The 22,829-nt window shown below is 44.7% G+C and overlaps 1 protein-coding gene across 1 annotated transcript; it reads right to left on the reverse strand.

The window, feature by feature from the left end:
* Positions 1–1,174: 1,174 nt before the first annotated feature.
* LOC310857636 (mitochondrial glutamate carrier 1-like) lies at positions 1,175–22,110 on the reverse strand. The gene is made up of 10 exons (XM_083763389.1): positions 22,026–22,110; positions 18,832–19,421; positions 17,622–17,744; positions 13,217–13,272; positions 12,449–12,541; positions 11,228–11,343; positions 8,131–8,302; positions 4,733–4,911; positions 2,461–2,536; positions 1,175–2,051 (listed from the first exon to the last, which is right to left on the reverse strand). Exons 3-10 carry the CDS (start codon positions 17,691–17,693, stop codon positions 1,910–1,912), a joined length of 906 nt encoding a protein of 301 aa, XP_083619515.1. The 5' UTR covers positions 17,694–17,744; positions 18,832–19,421; positions 22,026–22,110; the 3' UTR covers positions 1,175–1,909.
* Between the last annotated feature and the right edge of the window lie 719 nt (positions 22,111–22,829).

Raw genomic sequence — 22,829 nt, forward strand, 5'->3', positions numbered from 1 at the left:
CGTCATGTTGTAGTCATTGTTTTGTAGTCATCAGGATGATATCGTTACGTCATGTTGTTGTCATTGTTTTGTAGTCTTCAGGATGATATCGTTACGTCATGTTGTAGTATTGTTTTGTAGTCATCAGGATGATATCGTTACGTCATGTTGTAGTCATTGTTTTGTAGTCATCAGGATGATATCGTTACGTCATGTTGTAGTATTGTTTTGTAGTAATCAGGCAGGAACAATCAAACGGAACTTCCTTTTCCCTCAAACCGGAAGAATAACAATAAAAGCTCTCGTAGCCTGTAGCTTTTATTAAGAAAAATCGGTTTGAGGGAAAAGGAAGTTCCGGAAGATTGATGACTACAAAACAATGACTACAACATGACGTCGTAGCGATATCATCCGCTCCCGACCGGTTCATGAACCCGAAATGGAATGGTGCCCAGGCTACACCCACGTGCACAGGAGTCAGGACCCTGTTTAACCCAACCCTGTGGGCAGCATTTAGGAACCTAGAGAAACATAGTTAGCGTCCAGCCATGGTCCAGTGATGGTCCACAGATATTAGTCGTAGTTGACTCCTCTTTCCTCCAGAGCCCGACCGATATAGTGGCCATTATTTCACTTGTCAGTATTAGTAATTAATATTCTTCTAATATTGTCCCAGGTTATCAATTTCAACCTGGCATCCCTATTTTTCTTGTGTTTTTGATTAAAAAACACAAGTAAAAAGATCTACAATATCTACCAGTACAAACTCTCAACACGTGCAATGAGCTTAAATGTTCTCTCAAAAGTTTTTTTGAGTGGTGCAACCACTCCAAGGAACAGCAATGTCCGTGTTCACCTATGTGTCCGTGTGACGTTAATGAGCACCTGAGCACCAGTATATGACTATTAGTACCAGTAGGGGCGCTGTTGTGCCAGAAACGGAGAGAGAGAGTGCTGCACTGTTGCCTGCTAATGAGAGAGAGAGAGAGAGAGAGAGATTTTTCTAATATTACTGACAAGAAAAAGTTGCTCTTTTTTAATCAAAACTGTAATTGGTGGTCTAGGCCGGGGCAGGGGTTCTCAACCCATGGGTAGCGACCCCTAGGGGGGGGGGGGGGGGGGGGGGGTCGCCAAATTATTTTGGGGGAGTCCCCAAAAAACTGAATGCAGTTTACATAATAGTACATGCATAAACTTTCCTGAATGATATCTGGTTCAGTATTCTATATTTTCTCTAGTATTAAGGTTATTTTTGCAGTCAGTTTGTATTAGGGGTGGGGAGGAGGGGGTCGCGAGACATGGCCAAAGCATTTCCGGGGGGGTCCCCAGCCAAAGAACTTTGAGAACCACCTGGTCTAGGACTCCGCGATCGGGATCGGCATCGGACCGACAAAATCTGCCATCGGTCGGGCTCTACACATCCCTCCTTTGGTTGGCCGACTGTGACCTCTGTGACCTTCTCTCCGTCTCGTTGTATACCGTATAAGCTGTTGCCAGACCTACCAGAAGGGCGTGGCCGTTTTCTGCTGTCGGCCGGCGTCTTCTCCGGGTTTTTAGACCGCTGGTTGGATGGAAATGAAGCTCCACCCCCACGCGGCTGAATGCCACGGAGGAGAGAGCGTTTCCGGGAATCTGGCCGTCGCGGCATTCAGCCGCCTGGGTGGAGCTTCTTTTCCCATCCACCAGCAGCAACCGTCTAAAAACCCGGAAAAGCCGCTGGCCGACAGCAGAACACTGCCACGGCTGTCTCTGCTCAGGTCTGGAAACGCTGATCCTCAGCTGGGGGTCATCGTACCGTAACCTCCCCTTCTCCTTTAGCTCCTCTTGTTCGCTCACTGTCAAAACGATGCAGTTGTTTTTGCCATCATCGATCAATCAATCGACCACGACGACGACGAGTCACGAACAACCCACGGCGGAACGAACGCCGCTACGCCAGCAGTTCGAGCAGCGACTCGCCGACGCCCATGAAGTACACGCCCTGGGCGATGCCGAAGAGAGGCGCGATGACCAGAGCGCGACATATGGCGCCTTTCAGGAACGCCGACGGGCCCTCGCGCCTCATGACGCGTCTGCCGGAGAGAGAGAGAAAGAGAGAGGAATTCTCAGCAAGCTTTTTACACATTATCGTCAATGTCACGTGGAAACCACGTAGGAATACATAAAAAAAAAAAATCATTACTTTTTAGTTACGTTGTAGTTATAAATTAGCAAAAATTGCTACTGTGTAGCACGTATACAATGGGGCATTCATTTATTTAAAAAAGACAAACATCAAATACATGGTTGAAACGACAAAAGAAAAAAAACATGAAATGTTTTGACAAGATGTGGCTGAACATCAGCCACAATATACAGTGAATGGGAGGGAACTGGGAAGAGTACTCGAGTAGAACTGTTAACTTAAATACTACTTAAAGATGTACTCAATAACACAAGCTACTCAATTAGAGTTAATAATGTAATCAGTTACTTTCCTACCGTGTGCAGTCAATAATTCCTTTGTACGAATCCTCGCCCTCCCCTTTCTGCAAGGTCTGTATACGAGTCTTTATAACTGTAAAGAAATAATCATAATTATATTTTATACATACACACACACACACACACACACACACACTGTATACGTGTTAAACATTATAGTATTCAGTGACATTGTCATCTTTGAGTTTGTATCCTGCGTATACAGTGTATACGCAGAATACAAACTCAAAGATGACAATGTCACTAAATATAAAAATGTTTAACGCGTATACAAGCTTGCTTGTAAAGCTCCACCCCATCTCAATGTGGGGTCCTTGAGGAGGTTCTAAAGGGTCCCCAGTAAAAAGTTAGTTGGGATCCAAATGAACCCTCACAGGTCTGCAGCTCTGAGCATGCTTGAGTACACACTCAGGATTTAGTCACGTTTGTGGTTTAATGTCTAGCTTTAATGTTAGATATTTGATATTATTTTTATCAGACATTCCCCTTGTAACTTTGAACGCCATTTTAACCACTTGATGAATTGAATAGAGATGTCCTTGGTTCTGGTGTCTACTGTCTAGTGATAGTGAACAGAAATGTCCTTGGTTCTGGTGTCTAGTGATATTGAACAGAAATGTCCTTGGTTCTGGTGACTAGTGATAGTGAACAGAAATGTCCTTGGTTCTGGTGACTAGTGATAGTGAACAGAAATGTCCTTGGTTCTGGTGTCTAGTGATAGTGAACAGAAATGTCCTTGGTTCTGGTGACTAGTGATAATGAACAGAAATGTCCTTGGTTCTGGTGACTAGTGATATTGAACAGAAATGTCCTTGGTTCTGGTGACTAGTGATATTGAACAGAAATGTCCTTGGTTCTGGTGACTAGTGATATTGAACAGAGATGTCCTTGGTTCTGGTGACTAGTGTTATTGAACAGAAATGTCCTTGGTTCTGGTGTCTAGTGATAGTGAACAGAAATGTCCTTGGTTCTGGTGACTAGTGATATTGAACAGAAATGTCCGTGGTTCTGGTGACTAGTGATAGTGAACAGAAATGTCCTTGGTTCTGGTGTCTAGTGATAGTGAACAGAAATGTCCTTGGTTCTGGTGTCTAGTGATAGTGAACAGAAATGTCCTTGGTTCTGGTGACTAGTGATATTGAACAGAAATGTCCTTGGTTCTGGTGACTAGTGATATTGAACAGAGATGTCCTTGGTTCTGGTGACTAGTGTTATTGAACAGAAATGTCCTTGGTTCTGGTGTCTAGTGATAGTGAACAGAAATGTCCGTGGTTCTGGTGAATATTGATATTGAACAGAAATGTCCGTGGTTCTGGTGACTAGTGATATTGAACAGAAATGTCCTTGGTTCTGGTGACTAGTGATATTGAACAGAAATGTCCGTGGTTCTGGTGACTAGTGATAGTGAACAGAAATGTCCTTGGTTCTGGTGTCTAGTGATAGTGAACAGAAATGTCCTTGGTTCTGGTGTCTAGTGATAGTGAACAGAAATGTCCTTGGTTCTGGTGACTAGTGATATTGAACAGAAATGTCCGTGGTTCTGGTGACTAGTGATAGTGAACAGAAATGTCCGTGGTTCTGGTGAATATTGATATTGAACAGAAATGTCCTTGGTTCTGGTGACTGGTGACTAGTGATATTGTTTGAGAGGGCCCTGTTTACCCGGTCGACCCAGTCCCTGAGCACACAGCTGAACAGCTGAAGCTTTTCAATTTCGTGGATGAACGCACACCTGCTATCTTCCATTGGAAATGTACTGCAGACACACTATGAGCCCTGCTTTCATATCGCTCTCCCTCTCCCCCCACTCCCTCCCTCGGTCCCTCCCTCCCCCCCTTTATCCATCCCTCCCTCCCTCTCCCCCGTCCCTCCCTCTCCCCCCGTTCCCTCCCTCCCTCTTCCCTTGCTCACTCCCTCCCTCCCTTTCCTCCTTGCTCCATTTAGTGCTCTCTCCCTGGCTCTCTCCTCTCTCTCTCTCTCTCTCTCTCTCTCTCTCACTCTCTCACACATGCACACACATTATCTCTCCCGCCCTCTCTGCCTCTATCTCGTCTCTCTCTCTCTCTCTCTCTCTCTCTCTCTCTTCTCCCTCTCTACCCATCTCTCTCCCTCTCTTCTTTCTCTCTCTCCCTCTCTTCTCTCTCTCCCTCTCTCTCTCTCCCTCTCTTCTCTCTCTCCCTCTCTTCTCTCTCTCCCTCTCCCTCTCTCCCTCTCTCTCTCTCCATCTCTCTTCCCTCCCTCCCCCCCCCCCCCCCTCCCTCTCTCTCACCGTCCAGCGGGGTGACGGCCACAGCGGCCACGGAGCCCGCGGCGCATCCCGCCGTGAAGGACTGCCAGAAGGGGGCGCGCTCCTGCAGGTCTCCCTGGCAACCCGCCGCGGCCCCTCGGGGGCCCAGCGCGTTCAGGTTGGCAAACAGCGGGAAGTAGATCATGGAGAATGGAACGTCTCTGGGAACGAGAGAGAGGAGAGGAGAGGAGTGTTAAAGAGAGAGTGTTATCCCATCCTGGGCCCCTTTTTGGTGTTTTACAGCATTATGACCTGAGATCAGATTCATACGAGGTTTCCACCGGACACACACTGGTCCGACGAACCCATTCTGACCTGAGATCAGATTCTAAAAATGTCAGTCGTTCTTCGATTTTTCAAAAATAGCAGACCTACAAGCTCGTATCGCGACACTCGGTGGCGCGATATGAGCTTGTAGATCTGCTATTTTTAAATAGCTAAAGCATAACATGATGCCGACACCAAAATGGGTGCCCGGTCAGAATGGGTTAAAGCATTATGTTATGCTTTAGCTCAGGGGTGCCCAGCCTTTTTTGACTTGAGAGCTACTTTCAAAATGACCAGCTCAACAAGATCTACCCACCGGAAAATAGTTTAAACATGTACCTGAGGGTGCTTTAGAATAGCGGCGCTGGCATTACATAATAAGACAAGTGCACTTGGAATGGGAAGTAGAGGGGGAGAGATGGGATAGGTAGGGGTTTTCTTGTATTTAATTTATAATGCTACCGATGTTTGTGCACAGCAACAGTGAAAACAAAATGTTGCATTATGGATTTGAGCTGACAGGCGCCTTTTTGACGTCAATCAATCAAGTCGCACCGAGTGCCGCGCTGCTACGAGCTTGCAGGTCTGCTCGTTTGAAAAAATCGTGAAGATTTATAGGCGCAAATCTTTGAATATATATTCTTTCAGAGCATCTTTGCTTCATGGGGAGGGGGGGGGGGGGGGGGTCCCTGGAACAACTAAATCTTATCCCACGACGACAAAATATTCCACGTTTTTGGGCCTGAGAGATTAAGGGCTCCATTTTCCTCACCGCTAAACCCCTTATCCCTAAACTGCTTTACCTTTTCTTTTTTACTATTTTGAAAAACATTTTTGAATAGTTCAACTAGCCAATCTATACATTGACACGTTGTGAGCTTGTAGACTGGCCATTTTAACTATTAAAAAATGTTTAGCAAAATAGTAAAAAGGAAAATGGAGCCCTAAATCTCATCAAAGGCCCCCTTTCAGCTGCAGGGTAGCTAGCTAAAGATAGCAGCAGGCGTCTATGGATTGTACTGTTGATGAATGGAGGTGCTAGGATACCGCTACGGTACAACAGACAGAGAAGACAGGGTGCTGTTATGTAATCCAAAATCAACTCATTAACACTCATTAACCCATTTCGACCGAGACCGATGCCGTCTTCTAAATCATGACAGTTTTCTGAAAAACCTCATGTTTCTATGTCAGTCGTTCTCAAACTATTTCATGTCCGAAAAGGACCCCCAAATATATATATATATAATTGGCCACCATAAAATATGTTGTTCCAGGAACCCCGCAGAAGCAAAGATTTGAGTTGAAAATGTTCGCTCTGAAAGAATATATATATTCCAAATTTGTGCACATTTTCATGATAAAAAAAAAATATCAGACCTACAAGCTCGTAGCGCGGCACTCGGTGCCGCGCTATGAGCTTGTAGATCTGCTATTTTTCAATAGCTAAAGTATAACACCAAAAGGGATTCCCGTTCAGAATGTATTAATTAACCACATGGACCATGTTGTCCCTGTTCTGGGTGATCTGGCGGAAACGGTCGTCGTTGTGGAGAGTAAATGGAAGCCATGCAGGCTCTGAAGAATTGGGGTAAATGTGGAAATGACTGAGTGACACGAATTAGATAAACACACACACACACACACACACACACACACACACACACACACACACACACACACACACACACACACACACACACACACACACACACACACACACACACCAGTGTTGTTTTCGTCGACTAAAAAAACCAAGACAAAAAATGTTCGTCGAATGCCCTTTTCCACTGACGAAAACTAAATGTAAACTACATGAAAGCTAAGCTATGATGACTAAAACCAAGACTAAATATACTGAGGATTTCCGTCAACAAATAAAAACTAGACTAAAATGACTCATTTTTACTCTTGTGAGCTATTTTCAGCAAGTGTAAAATCATTATGACGGCATCAAGGCCCGCCAAAATACATTTTAGTCGACTAAATCAACTGTAGACATACTAAATTCGACTAAAGTCTTATGACGTTTAGTCGACTAAAACTAGACTAAACACTAAAACATTCCAGCCAGGTGACTAAAACTAAATGAAAACCTTTCAAGAGACTATGACTAAAACTAAAATAGAAATTTGCTGCCCAAAACACCACTGCTACGTGGTTGCCCCATGCTTCCATGTTTGTCTGTGTGCATCTCCGTCTGCCTTTGAAGATGTGTTCATGTATGTTTCTGCACGCAGCATGATGGCAAATATTTGCACGAGATTAGTCTTTGTGTTTGAGTATGTTTCATGCTATTCATCTAGCTAGACTCTGTGGCTGTTCCACCTGTGTTTATTCTGCAAAGAAAATAAGTAAAGGATAAAAACGAGGGGGGGGGGGGGGGGGGGGAGTAGTACCCAGTATAATATGCATTTAAAGATGGAATCCAGCATTTATTGTAATGAATAAAATGTTAGTTTAGCCAATCTGCGTAGTTCATACATGAAACATGCAACATGAAATATAGTGGCCCTCTGGAGTGAGTGTGGAACTATATAGTGGCCCTCTGGAGTGAGTGTGGAACTATATAGTGGCCCTCTGGAGTGAGTGTGGAACTATATAGTGGCCCTCTGGAGTGAGTGTGGAACTATAGTGGCCCTCTGGAGTGAGTGTGGAACTATAGTGGCCCTCTGGAGTGAGTGTGGAACTGTAGTGGCCCTCTCCAGTTTCAAAGTTGCCCGCCTCTGGTGTAGGTAATGTTAATACACTACCATATTCAGCAGCTTCCATTGAAACATTTAGTACTGCCTGAGCTTATATTTCTGCCCTGATAGAGCGTCAATGGAAGAAAAACGACAAAAAAAGTGTTGTAACTTTCTAAATATATGTTCGGCCCGAAAAAAAATGTTTGTTATGATTTGTCACAACTCGAGTTGGCTTTGTACGACGCTTAAAAGGTCTTTAAATAAATACTTTTTGAAATGTCTATGAGGAAAATGAATCATTTCCTGGGGCCTGGTAGGGGGCGGGACTGCGACGCTTTATAGGCCTTTAGTTTGTGGTGAGCTACTAGTGGGGTGTTTGGCCTTTAGTTTGTGGTGAGCTACTAGTGGGTGTTTGGTGTTCCTGACCTCATCAGAGTGGCACCCGCTCCCCGGTAGAGGCCGGCCAGGCCTCGCGTTCTCAGCAGCTCCAGAGTGATGCTAATGGCGGTCCTCCGTGACAGAGGAGGACGAGGAGGAGGAGGTACGAGAGGCGCAGCCATCAACGACGGAGCCGGAGCCGCTACGGGCCTCTGGGCAGCTGGTACGGAGAAAAACATGTTATTTAGACCTGACAACAGATTCGACACAATGTCTTCTAAATCCTGAGACAGTTTTCTGAAAAACCTCATGTTTCTATGTCAGTGGTTCTCAACCTTTTTCATGTCAAGGACCCCCAGAGTTATCTGTATTTGGCCGCGGACCCCCATCTCAAAATATGTAGTTCCAGGGACCCCCCCCCAGAAGCAAAGATTTGAGTTAAAAACATTTGCTCTGAAAGGATATATACAGTGGAGGAAATAATTATTTGACCCCCTGCTGATTTTGTAAATTTGCCCTAATACAAAGAAATGAGCGGCCTATAATTTTTATGGTACTTTTATGTTAACAGATAGAGACAGATTATCAACAAAAAAGTCCAGAAAAAAACATTATATAAAGGTTATAAATTAAATTCCATTTTATCAGGTGAAATAAGTATTTGATCCCCAAGCACATCATGACTTAATACTTGGTGGAGTAACCCTTGTTGGCAAGCACAGAAGTCAGACATTTCTTGTAGTTGGTCACCAGGTTTGCACACACCTCAGGAGGAATTTTGGTCCACTCCTTTTTACAGATCCTCTCCAAATCCTGAAGGTTTCGAGGCTGTCGCTTGGCAACTCGAAGCTTCAGCTCCCTCCACAGATTTTCTATGGGATTAAGGTCTGGAGACTGGCCAGGCCACTCCATGACCTTAATGTGCTTCTTCTTGAGCCACTCCTTTGTTGCCTTGGCCATATGTTTTGGGTCGTTGTCATGCTGGAAGACCCATCCATGACCCATCTTCAGTGCTCTGGTTGAGGGAAGGAGGTTCTTGTCCAAAATCTTACCGTACATGGCCCCGTCCATCAACCCCACAATGCGGTGAAGTTGTCCTGTACCCATGGCAGAGAAACACCCCCAAAGCATAATATTCCCACCTCCATGCTTGACGGTGGGGATGAAAACCATTGGAAACACATTACGCCGTAATGGATTGAAATCCTGAAGTGCCCGCAAGGTCCCCCTGCTCAAGAAGACACATGTACAGGCCCGTCTGAAGTTTGCCAATGAACACCTAAATGATTCTGAGAAGGCTTGGGAGAAGGTGATGTGGTCAGGTGAGACCAAAATTGAACTCTTTGGCATCAACTCGACTCGTCGTGTTTGGAGGGAGAGGAATGCTGAATACAAACCCCAGAACACCATCCCCACCGTCAAGCATGGAGGTGGGAATATTATGCTTTGGGGGTGTTTCTCTGCTAAGGGTACAGGACAACTTCACCGCGTTGTGGGGTTGATGGACGGGGCCATGTACGGTAAGATTTTGGACAAAAACGTCCTTCCCTCAACCAGAGCACTGAAGATGGGTCATGGATGGGTCTTCCAGAATGACAACGACCCAAAACATACGGCCAAGGCAACAAAGGAGTGGCTCAAGAAGAAGCACATTAAGGTCATGGAGTGGCCTGGCCAGTCTCCAGACCTTAATCCCATAGAAAATCTGTGGAGGGAGCTGAAGCTTCGAGTGGCCAAGCGACAGCCTCGAAACCTTCAGGATTTGGAGAGGATCTGTAAAAAGGAGTGGACCAAAATTCCTCCTGAGGTGTGTGCAAACCTGGTGACCAACTACAAGAAACGTCTGACTTCTGTGCTTGCCAACAAGGGTTACTCCACCAAGTACTAAGCCATGATGTGCTTGGGGATCAAATACTTATTTCACCTGATCAAATGGAATTTAATTTATAACCTTTATATAATGTTTTTTTCTGGACTTTTTTGTTGATATTCTGTCTCTATCTGTTAACATAAAAGTACCATAAAAATTATAGGCCGCTCATTTCTTTGTATTAGGGCAAATTTACAAAATCAGCAGGGGGTCAAATAATTATTTCCTCCACTGTATTCAAAGATTTGCGCCACGTTTTTCACAATTTTTCAGAAATGGCAGACCTACAAGTTCGTAGCGTGGCACTTGGTGCCGCTCTATGAGCTTGTAGATCTGCTATTTTTCAATAGCTAAAGTATAACATACTGCTTAAAACACCAAAAGGGGTTCCCGCCCCGGATGGGTTGTTAATCACTTATAATGACATTCCCAAAATAGAGATAGAATATTCATCGATTATTTTAACAAACCGTTGGATCGCATCGCAGATCCAACCGATATGCCCACATATGAGATCTCTGTATCTGTCAATCCTTGTTCCTTTTATGCCCATATTAGTATTCCCATAATATGGGCGTGTGATGTGGGTTATGGCTGAGTCACTTGACATTTGTGACAGTGATATTTGACCAGAAACATATAGTAAAATACAAAATAGGGGCTATTCTTTGAGGGAACTAACCTCAGTCAAACCATTCTCAGAATGTTGGCAAAGAATAAGGGGAGGGATCAGTGACGCCGATGATTTTGGCTTATTTGGGCGCCATCTTCCTGCCTACATCACATGTAGGCTAGTAGGATGCTAGGCTACTTAGCTGCCAGTCTGTAGTTCGTAAGTTTGCTTGTCAGTGACGCTGGTGTGTATACTGTCACCATCTTCCAACTTCAATCAAACATCAACTTGACATACCAATTTGTCAAATTGGTATGGTATTTGGTATTTTTATTCCACCGCTATGTCATATAGCATTTCAAATGCATTTGTTGTTCTGCAATGAGTAAAGTAAGATGTAAACATTGAGAACTGTTTTGACGTGAGATCAGATCAGACCACGAACATTTTTCAGCGAATAATAATAATAATACCACCGTCGATCATCCAGAGCCATAGAGTAGAAGAGTTGTGACAAGTCAAAGACATTAGAGAGATGGAAGACGGTGTACTGCAGTGACAGTGTACACACCAGAATTACATTCCAAAATGGCCGCTGTGAAAAGGTTCTATTGTTTACGTTCTGCGTTCTTTTCTGAGCGTTATCCAAACATGGAACTCACCCAGCCTTCCTGCATCCTGTAACTGGATTTTCAGCATCTCCATGGGAGTGGTGACGATCACCTGACAGGTCCCGGCCCCGCAGCCTGCCATCACCTCACCCCACAGGGGAAGACGCCTGCATGGAGGGACAGGGACAGGCCAACGTCACTAAGGCTTCACTCACACCTTTCAATCTAGCATACAACGTTGATGCATGCTAGATGTAAGCAAGATGTATGTGTCATGGACGCCCCAATGCATTTCCAGTGGAAGTCACATGGTTTGATACAACATTTTGGACTACAAGCTGTTGTATGGCTTTCGGCTGTGTTTCGACTGCCCCCCTCCCCCTCATACAACACAAAATGTTGTGTCAAACCATGTGACTCCCATTGGAAATGCATTGCGAGCTTGTATCAGCTATACATCTCATACAACAAGCATACATCAGTCTGTTGTAAAGGTGTGAGTGAGGCCTTAGAACTACTTTGTTACAAGTAAAAGTATGGCATTGAAAATGTACTTGAGTAAAAGTATCGAAATGTATACTTAAAGTACTAAAGGTAAAAAAATACAAGTTCGAAATGTGTACTAAATCTATTAAAAATAGCAGATCTACAAGCTCACAATGCGTCGCATTGTGAGCTTGTAGATCGGCCAAACAATTATAACATGTTTTCATTCATGAGAATGCCCAAAACAATTTTAACACTCTTAAGGTATTTATTTATTTATTTTCTTTTATATACATTTTTTCAATTAGTTTTTAACCACATTAGCCTATTTGAATATCCACCATGTTTTCATTTATGAGAATGCCCAAACAATTGTAACACTCTTAAGGTATTTATTTATTTATTTATTTATTTATTTATTTATTTATTTATTTATTTATTTATTTATTTATTTATTTATTTATTTATTTATTTATTTATTTATTTATTTATTTATTTATTTATTTTCTTTTATATAATTTTTTTCAATTAGTTTTTAACCACATTAGCCTATTTGAATATCCACCATGTTTTCATTTATGAGAATGCCCAAACAATTGTAACACTCTTAAGGTATTTATTTATTTTCTTTTATATAAATTCTTTCAATTAGTTTTTAACCACATTAGCCTATTTGAATATCCAGCATGTATAATGAATTCTCTAATGATCTGTTGCCCTGCCTTTGAACCCTCTGGCTCTCTCCCTCTGCGTGTGTTTATAATATGACTAGGCTAACCTACGCACCCGTCCTTGGAAAGCTTCTGTCTGAAGATGTCATTGGCTGCCAGTTTGATGGCTTTCTCTGGCGTGACAAGTGTGAGATTCACCGCAGCGCCTGTGAGAGGAGAGGAGAGGAGAGGAGAGGAGAGGAGAGGAGAGGACAGGAGAGGAGAGGAGAGGAGAGGACAGGACAGGACAGGACAGGACAGGACAGACAGGACATGACATGACATGACATGACATGACATGACATGACATGACAGGACAGGACAGGACAGGACAGGACAGGACAGGACAGGACAGGACAGGACAGGACAGGACAGGACGGACAGGACAGGACAGGACAGGACAGGACAGGACAGGACAGGACAGGACAGGACAGGACAGGACAGGACAGGACAGGACAGGAGAGGAGGAGGAGAGGAGAGGAGAGGAGAGGAGAGGAGAGGACAGGAGTAAACGTGGTGAGGGATTGACGTGACACACATACAGGCTTCCAACACCGCCCCCCCCCCCCCCCCCCCCCCCCCCCACACACACACACACACGTCACACAGTCACACACACACACACACCAGCATATGCCGTTTGCCCGAGGGCTAATGCAGTGATACTGCTGGTTACTATAAAAAGACTGAGCGTCCACTGCAGTAGACACAATAGTGTGGGGGGGGGGGGGGGGGTGGGGGGGGGGGTTCACCTTAACCCTTGTAATAGAATGAAGACATGTACTGTACTATAAATGGGGTTGTTGTTGTTGTTGCAGGGGGGTTATAATTATATAATTACCTCCTGTAGCACCCAAAGTAACCCTCCGACCCGCACCGTCCTTTGCCAAGCAATCGAGCCTATAAGGAGACGGGGAAAAAAAGAGAGGTTCAAATTTGTGAGGTAATAGAATTGCCTTTAATTAATGAGGGCCTTTCTCGGCCCCACCCTTCTTCTCCCATTGTTTATATTGTGTTTGGTTTCCAAGATGGCCGCAGCAACCAGGAGGGGGTGGGGTGTGAGGTGAGCGGGCGGGGTCGACACTGGGCCTGCGTTCACACATTCAAGAACACCTGTCTTGTGTTTGTCTTGTGTATGTGTTTAATCAGCCTTTCCAATGGAAGCCCATATTGTTTGACCAAACATTTTCTTTGATGGGGAGGAGGGGGGCAGAACACATCCATCAAAGCTGTGTTCAGACACAAGTCAGGTGTCAGACACAAGGCAGGTGTCAGACACAAGGCAGGTGTCAGACACAAGGCAGGTGTCAGACACAAGGCAAGTGTCAGACACAAGGCAGGTGACAGACACAAGGCAGGTGACAGACACAAGGCAGGTGTCAGACACAAGGCAGGTGTCAGACACAAGGCAGGTGTCAGACACAAGGCAAGTGTCAGACACAAGGCAGGTGTCAGACACAAGGCAGGTGTCAGACACAAGGCAGGTGTCAGACACAAGGCAGGTGTCAGACACAAGGCAAGTGTCAGACACAAGGCAGGGGTCAGACACAAGGCAGGTGTCAGACACAAGGCAGGTGTCAGACACAAGGCAGGTGACAGACACAAGGCAGGTGTCAGACACAAGGCAGGTGACAGACACAAGGCAGGTGTCAGACACAAGGCAGGTGTCAGACACAAGGCAGGTGACAGACTACAAGGCAGGTGTCAGACACAAGGCAGGTGTCAGACACAAGGCAGGTGTCAGACACAAGGCAGGTGTCAGACACAAGGGCAGGTGTCAGACACAAGGCAGGTGTCAGACACAAGGCAAGTGTCAGACACAAGGCAGGTGTCAGACACAAGGCAGGTGTCAGACACAAGGCAGGTGTCAGACACAAGGCAGGTGACAGACACAAGGCAGGTGTCAGACACAAGGCAGGTGACAGACACAAGGCAGGTGTCAGACACAAGGCAGGTGTCAGACACAAGGCAGGTGTCAGACACAAGGCAGGTGACAGACACAAGGCAGGTGTCAGACACAAGGCAGGTGTCAGACACAAGGCAGGTGACAGACACAAGGCAGGTGACAGACACAAGGCAGGTGTCAGACACAAGGCAGGTGTCAGACACAAGGCAGGTGACAGACACAAGGCAGGTGTCAGACACAAGGCAGGTGACAGACACAAGGCAGGTGTCAGACACAAGGCAGGTGACAGACACAAGGCAGGTGTCAGACACAAGGCAGGTGACAGACACAAGGCAGGTGTCAGACACAAGGCAGGTGACAGACACAAGGCAGGTGACAGACACAAGGCAGGTGTCAGACACAAGGCAGGTGACAGACACAAGGCAGGTGTCAGACACAAGGCAAGTGTCAGACACAAGGCAGGTGTCAGACACAAGGCAGGTGACAGACACAAGGCAGGTGTCAGACACAAGGCAGGTGTCAGACACAAGGCAGGTGTCAGACACAAGGCAGGTGTCAGACACAAGGCAGGTGTCTTGAATGCAGCCCAGTGAGGTCATATGTCGACCCCGCCCGCTCACCCCCACCCCGTCCTGGTGCTGCGGCCATCTTGGAAACTAAACACAACATAAACAATATGGGAGAGGGGTGGGGCCCGAGAAAGGCCCTTATTATTGCCAAACAAAACTGTATATTGTGTAACTAATAACTAGTAACGACTAGATTAGTGATTCTCAAAATCAATCATGGACCTAAAGTACTCACTGTGCAGAATGTGCCATTTCACAAGTTCAAAATGGGTACAAAATCTATTGAAAATAGCAGATCTACAAGCTCGCAACGCGACGCAATATTTTTTTGAAATGATTGATATTTCGAAAAAATATCAATAATAGTGAAATTACCACATCTTTCTGTTTAAATGGGTAGTCTCATCCCTGTTGCCAGGCAGATTAGAGAGTGATGTAGTCAAAAGCACAATATTTGTCTTTGAAATGCAAATGTCAAGAGTCCTTAGTAAGTATATAACAAAAACCCAAAGTAAACGTACTGGAACTGTCTGGTCCTTTCCTTTCTGACTCGTATTGGAAAGCTGTGGTGTGGACACGCTGTCTACAATACGCCCTATCAACCACACACGTTTCTACAAGCTGTCTACAATACGCCCTATCGACCTATCAGCTGTCTACAATACGCCCTATCGACCTATCAGCTGTCTACAATACGCCCTATCGACCTATCAGCTGTCTACAATACGCCCTATCGACCTATCAGCTGTCTACAATACGCCCTATCGACCACACACGTTTGGAATCCAGATGTGCACAGTAGTAGAAATCTCTCTTTCTCAGTGTCTTATTTATTCTCATTAGAAACTCAATAACTTAACAACGTTATTGTACATTTGTTGGGTTTCACGTTTTTCGTAAAAGAATACCCTGAGCCTGCTGGCTAATTGAATGTTTAAACCAGTGTTTTTCCAACCTTTTTCATATCAAGGTTCATTATTTATTCAGAATATAATTGAGCCATGGGCCACCATTTGATGACATTTATCCTCTCAGACCCTAAACGTAGTAGATGTTATCGGATAACATTTTGTTAGGAGAGATACAGTAACAGGCAAACATTGAAATAACAATTATTGAGAACGTAAAAATCTGCATCATTAGGGACCACCTGGAACCTCCTCAAGGACCACTGGTTTAAACACTTTCACCATGGTGTCCCTAGTATAGAGCACCAAAGTTTGACGTCAATATCAGTTATTTGCTTTCACTCATATGGATATGAAGAATCAACTGACTGAGAGAAAACGCTATTGTTACTGCTACTGAATTAGTTACATCTTCGCTAGAAACAGACTATCATTATATGAGTGACTGACTGTCGCAAACGACACAGAGACACCTCCCTGACAATATAACGACACAGAGACACCTCCCTGACAATAACGCCGAGAGCTTGTTTATTTTTGGACCACAACTATTTTAAGATGAGTCCATAGCCAAATTCCAATACCCAATATCTCGGCCACTCGCTCACTCACACTCGCTCACTCCAGCATGGCAAATGACGGTGAAATTGGTGACCTGCCAAATATGTGACCATCTTGTTCACACAACTATTACATGGAAGTCTTTAAATACATGGCCTAAATACAGTTAGGTTGAACTCTGCTAATGAACAAACTGCAACAATTGACATTAGGACACATTTACATTCTGTGATTGTCTACACGGTTGTCACATATTTCAGCAGGTCACCAATTCCACCATAACACCACCTTGCTGGAGTGACTGAGTGCGAGTGAGCGAGTAGCCGAGATTCTGGGTATTGGAATTTGGCTTAAGTTATTCTCCATAGAGAAATGACTTCCGTGAACCAGGGGAATCGAGGGGATGAGCCAGTGACGTCAGGACTTCGGCGCTGTATACTCTCTATTTTGGGCATTAGAGGCAAACTTTTATTTTCTTTTCTTCTGATGAAGAATATTATACATGCAGCTTGAGTGAGTATTTTGATCTTGGATATTATTCACAACAAAACTAAGACCTACACCACCTGAGATATGCTGGCAATGAAAACTCACATATCTGTGTGTGTCTCATATGTGCTATTAGTCAGTGGTGGAAAGTAATTGTACTTTTACTTAAGTACTGTACTTTACAATTTTTAGGTATTTGCACTTTACTTGAGTACTTACTTTTACTTAGTAACAAAGTAGTTCTAAATTGCAGTATTGGTACTTTTACTTAAGTAAAACAATTGAGTATACTTTTTCCACCCAGTGCCGTGTCCAGGCACTAATCAGCAGGGGGGCATACTACAAGCTCGTATCGCGCCACTCTCTGCTATTTTTGAAAAATCGAAGAGCGACTGACATTTCTAGAATCTGATCTCAGGTCAGAATGGGTTAATCAGACCAGTGTGTGTCCAGTGGAAACCTCGTATGAATCTGATCTCAGGTCAGAATGGGTTAACAAAGTGATGCTTGAAAAAGGCTACAAGTAGGCTACAATTATGCAGCAGCACCAAACAACAAACAAACAAATAAATACAAATATGTTGAGCATTATAATGTCTCCTGCATGCACATATTACCTTGTATACCGGTATCTATTAACTATTCAATTCATTTGAACAGAATTTATAGATTTAACATTTGTAAAACATTACAATATTGGTAGGGTAGGTAGGGTACTACTGTCCAATCTGGACAAAATCCAATCTGGGTGGGCAATGCCCCCCCCCTGTAGAGACGGCACTGTTTCCACCACTGCTGTCAGGTGATTCCACTCACATTCCGGTGTAGACTTTGGCGCCCTGCTGGTTCTGGAGGCGTGTTTTGGCCAGGTCGATCGGAAACACACATGTCACGCCCACCAGCCCCGCCACACCCCCATTAATCAGCTTAGCGGGGAGGCTGCGAAGGACAACAAACCATGTGTTTACACGCACACAATGCACGCCACGCACATGCAAATCATTCAACCATGACACCATGGGCATTGTGTGCGCACGTGCGTGCGTGTGTGTGTGTGTGCACATGTATATTGTACAATATATAATATATATATTATTCTTAGTTTATACATGATTCATGATAACTACTTTTTATATATATGATGTATGCCATGCTTTAGTTTTTTGCTTAAATGTAAGTCTCTCTGCTAAATGCCTAAATTGTAAATTGTGTGTGATGTGCAGATATATAGTCAAATAGGGCACATATTAAACAAACAAATACATACTGTAGGCCAGGGGTCTGCAACCTTTTTTAAATGAAGTGCCATGTTTTTATTTTCTAGATCGTCAGTGTGCCATATCAACATTAATTAATTTTAATGACACCACAGGAAAAATTCCAACTTATTTTGATTGTCAACAAATATAAAGTTTTTCCTTCTTTTTAAATATTTTCTTTCACGTTGTTATAATGATCATTAGACTCAGGGCAGAGTTCAGTTTTAATGAATGTAGAATGCAGGATGTAATTTACACACTAATGTGAGGAACTTCATTTATTTGACTGCATTTTTTTTTAAAGTTTATTTAAAACCAAAAATACTCTCTCACACACTTGCCAGTGTGCCAGTGATCACCCTCCTTTGTGCCAATGTTGGCACTGGTGCCTAAGGTTGCCTACCCCTGCTGTAGGCAACATGAGAAGAGAAAGATTCCATTCCTATCTCTTAATGTAGCCACCAATTGACTTCTGGTTGTGTTTAACCCATTCTGACCGGGCACCCATTTTAGTGTTAGCATCATGTTATGCTTTAGCTATTGAAAAATAGCAGATCTACAAGCTCATATCGCGCCACCGAGTGGCGCGATATGAGCTTGTAGGTCTGCTATTTTTTGAAAAAAAACTCAGACCAGTGTGTGTCCAGTGGAAAACTCGTATGAATCTGATCTCAGGTCAGAATTGGTTAAATCGTTTTATTTTATGATTACTCTGCATCAAGCTATACATAAGAATGGGTTTAAACTTAAAGGTCCTTTATAGTTACCTAACTTTCAGCTCTGCCATCCTGGCTCTGGCTCAGGCTGGGCTCCAGTCCAGGCCCAGTTCCACGGCGTATCTTCCTCTAGGACACGTCCGCACTGAACACAGCCCTGGCTGTCACTCACCCACCACGGCCGGCCCGGTGGGTGGGTGGGTGGGTGGGTGGGTGGGTGGGGGGGGGGGGGTCCCTCTCACCTGCCCACCAGATTCCACCCCACTGACAACACAGAGCTTATACACTCTGGTCTTAGTCGGACGCCAGTGTTGCTGCCCTTTGCTTTGTCCTCGCTTGGCACCACCGGATTTTCCAACTGACCGGCTCTGGAAACGTTGTTGGTGGCTCCAACCGACCGGCCACAGCGTTGGATCTCTGCCCTCTCTCTCTCTGTCTCTCTCTCTCTCTCTCTTAGCCTGGCTGGCAGCCGCGGCGCCCTGCTTTAGTCGTAACTCACCCGGCAGGACCTGGTCTCTGTCTCCTACTGTCTGGAACAACCAGGACCTGGTCTCTGTCTCCTACTGTCTGGAACAACCAGGACCTGGTCTCTGTCTCCTACTGTCTGGAACAACCAGGACCTGGTCTCTGTCTCCTACTGTCTGGAACAACAGAGCATGCAGTTCAATTCAATTCAAAGGGCTTTATTGGCATGAGAAAACATACGTTTACATTGCCAAAGCAGAAAGAACAATACGACAATACAGCGATACAATCAAAACAAAAAGTATGTACTTTGAAGGTCAGAATCTTCAATAGATCAACTTCTATGTACCAAGATCACTCGATGCAGGTATAGTGCAGGAATATACACAATGATTAGTCTTTAGGGTGGTTGTGTTCCATTTGATATCCTTCTCCTATCTTCTACTCACAAATCTTGCTGCTTGTGTTTTGCACATTGTTGTACTTCGCCCAGCAGATATGGGATTTTTTTGTCATTGGTCATGTTTTCAAAATCTCTGTGTGTGGTTGTAATCTGTGGGAAGTATGTGTCTCTGATGTCTTGGTACAATGGACAGATAGATGGTTAGGAAGTGTAGCTCGGTTTCCACTTCATTTTGTGTGCAGTGGGTGCATAGTCTGTCTTCTCTCGGGATACAGGTCTGCCTATGACGGCCTTTCTCCATCGCAAGACTGTGCTCACTGAGTCTGTACCTAGTTAAGATTTGTCTTTGTTTTGGGTCGGTCACGGTGCTCAGGTATTCTGCCACTGTGTATTCTCTGTTTAGGGCCAGATAGCATTCTTGTTTACTCTGCTTGCTGCTTACTAGCATGCACTAATATGACCAGGACCTGGTCTCTGTCTCCTACTGTCTGGAACAACAGGAAAGGAAAGGTACTATGTTTACCCAGGGTAACTGGACTAAGGAAAGGAAAGGTACTATGTTTACCCAGGGTAACTGGACTAAGGAAAGGAAAGGTACTATGTTTACCCAGGGTAACTGGACTAAGCTCAAGGAAAGGTACTATGTTTACCCAGGGTAACTGGACTAAGGAAAGGAAAGGTACTATGTTTACCCAGGGTAACTGGACTAAGGAAAGGAAAGGTACTATGTTTACCCAGGGTAACTGGACTAAGGAAAGGAAAGGTACTATGTTTACCCAGGGTAACTGGACTAAGGAAAGGAAAGGTACTATGTTTACCCAGGGTAACTGGACTAAGCTCAAGAACTTGTTTACAGCCAGGCCCTGCTCATAGAACATTTCATGGTAGAGGTTCAATGCCTTGCTCAAGGGCACTTCAGCTGTGGTAATTTTAACGTGCCGGTCCGGGGATACGAACTAGCGACCTTCCGATATCAAGACCACTCCGCAAACCGTTCGGCCACCGCTGCCTAATATGCACTAATATGCCGGAGACTCCCTGGGTGCATAACCGTGCTCTCTCTCCAGGTCACCTCTGCAGTGTCTTCTGTGTCAAATCCCTGTTGAAAGGATGTTTTGTAATGACTTTCTCTCTCTCTCTGTGTATTGGTGATTTAATATATAGGCTCACTCATTCATAAAATGTGAATAATAGTAATAATAATAATACCGTAGATAGGACTCTGCCACACAACGTGCTAAGACTCTCCTAATCTGCCTGGTAAAAGGGATAAGACTATTTGAACGGAAAGATGAGAGGCTTAGCGGCATTCTTTTACCTTGTTGGCAGAACAAAAACACCAAAGGACCTGAAACGGAGATTCTAGGGAGAACTTGTGGGAACTTTGCTTTGACATGTTTCATTTGTGGGTTTTTGTTCTCCTTCTAATCCTTCTTTCCCTGCGACAGGCTTTCAATAGGCTGTGTGGGTCTACAGATCTATAGCCCGATGCTGTGCCCAAAGTTCACACACAAGTCACAGACTTTCTCCTCCTATAAATGTACCATCTCTCCTCCTCCTCCACTCGCTCCCTTCCTCTTCCCCCTCGGCTACTTCCTCCCTTCCCTTAGCTCCCTAATTAATCTCTCCCTCTTAATCTCTCCTCCTCCTCCTCCTCCTCCACTCTCCCGCTGTCTATTTTTACCACGGTTAAACCTCCGCTCTCTCTCTCTATCCTCGCCTCGTCTCTGTCGTCTGTCCTCTGACCGCCACAGAGGAGCGGAGAGGAAACCGTGTCGACGAATCTCTCGTTTTCGTCTCACACCTTTTGAATTGGACATCGTTACAGTTCGGTTCGGCCCTGGATGTCAATCATCCATCATCACCTCCTACGACGTGTTTTCTCGTCCCTGAGAGTTCCTCAAATCTCTTTATCGGTTGTAGTGCTGCTTGCCGGACTCTAGTAAACATTCTGCACATGCCTCTCTCTCTCTCTCTCTCTCTTCCTCTCGCTCTCTCTTTCTCTGTGAAACTTTTCTTTCAGCCCAACTCCTTTCACACACATTGGTACCCAGTGCCAATCCTCACCCCCCACCCCTCTGCCCCCCCCTGGCTCCCCAAGCCTCAGTTTCACCCCCAAAAACTGCAACCACAAAGCCCTCCAGCTTGACTTCCACCCTGCATAATATTAAACCCCAAGACACAACTTTTTTTAAACTTTGTTTCACAGGGGGATCCATCACAGTACAAATTCACAGTTCAAAATCTATATCTGTCACTTTGAGTCAGAGGGGAACAAATGCAAACCAAATGGACCCGTTATAATAAGCTGTTATATTTGTATACCCCCCTCTCTCAGCGTTAGTGGGACATTAACATAGCAGAGGGACTTACTTACCTTCTTGTCTGTGCCAGTCTGTCAGTGCATCCTCCCACGGGCACGGAGGATCAACCCTGTCTGCTCTGTTTTCACTCCCCAACAATGTGTGCAGCCAGAGAGAGAGAGAGAGAGAGAGAGGAGAGACGGTCGCCCAGTGAAGCGAGAGCGATGTGAGTGGAGCCAGCTCAGCCAGGCAGCCCGGCGCTTTCAGGGGCCGTGTTGCACAAACACCAGCATTGTCCCGCTGCTTAAGTCCCTCCCTCTCTCTCTGGTGGCGACTCCCTCGTGTGACACACACACACACACACACACACACGCGCGCACACACATGCACAGCCCCGGCAACGAGGATCTGCGCTAACACAACGCGACAGGAACTCTCATGCATGTGCACTCTCTCTCTCTCTCTCTCTCTCTCTCTCTCTCTCTCTCTCTCTCTCTCTCTCTCACTGCAACATCACACACTATAAATGGATGGGCTGCGACCGGATTGCAGTGTTAAATTATTTATAGTTTTATTAGTAGGCTATTAATCTTGTTATCATCATGCAGCTTATTTGTATGCATATATAAAGATACAAATTGATTGCAATAAAAGGGGTAATAGCCTAATGGGTGTTCCTTTCAATAGCCTTTACATAATAGGCTACTTCAGGGCACGTGAAATGCAATGAATGAACACAGACTAACAATTACAACCTAGTAACAAACAGTGCCTTTTTTTTGATTGATTGATTGAAATATTTATTAACAGTTTGTAGAATTTACAGTACATTTCAAGCACAAACTCAATACAAAGACTGTTAACTGTGAGTGGACGAC

Source organism: Protomyctophum parallelum, assembly GCF_964188405.1.
Source record: "Protomyctophum parallelum genome assembly, chromosome: 4".
Lineage (NCBI taxonomy): Eukaryota > Metazoa > Chordata > Actinopteri > Myctophiformes > Myctophidae > Protomyctophum > Protomyctophum parallelum.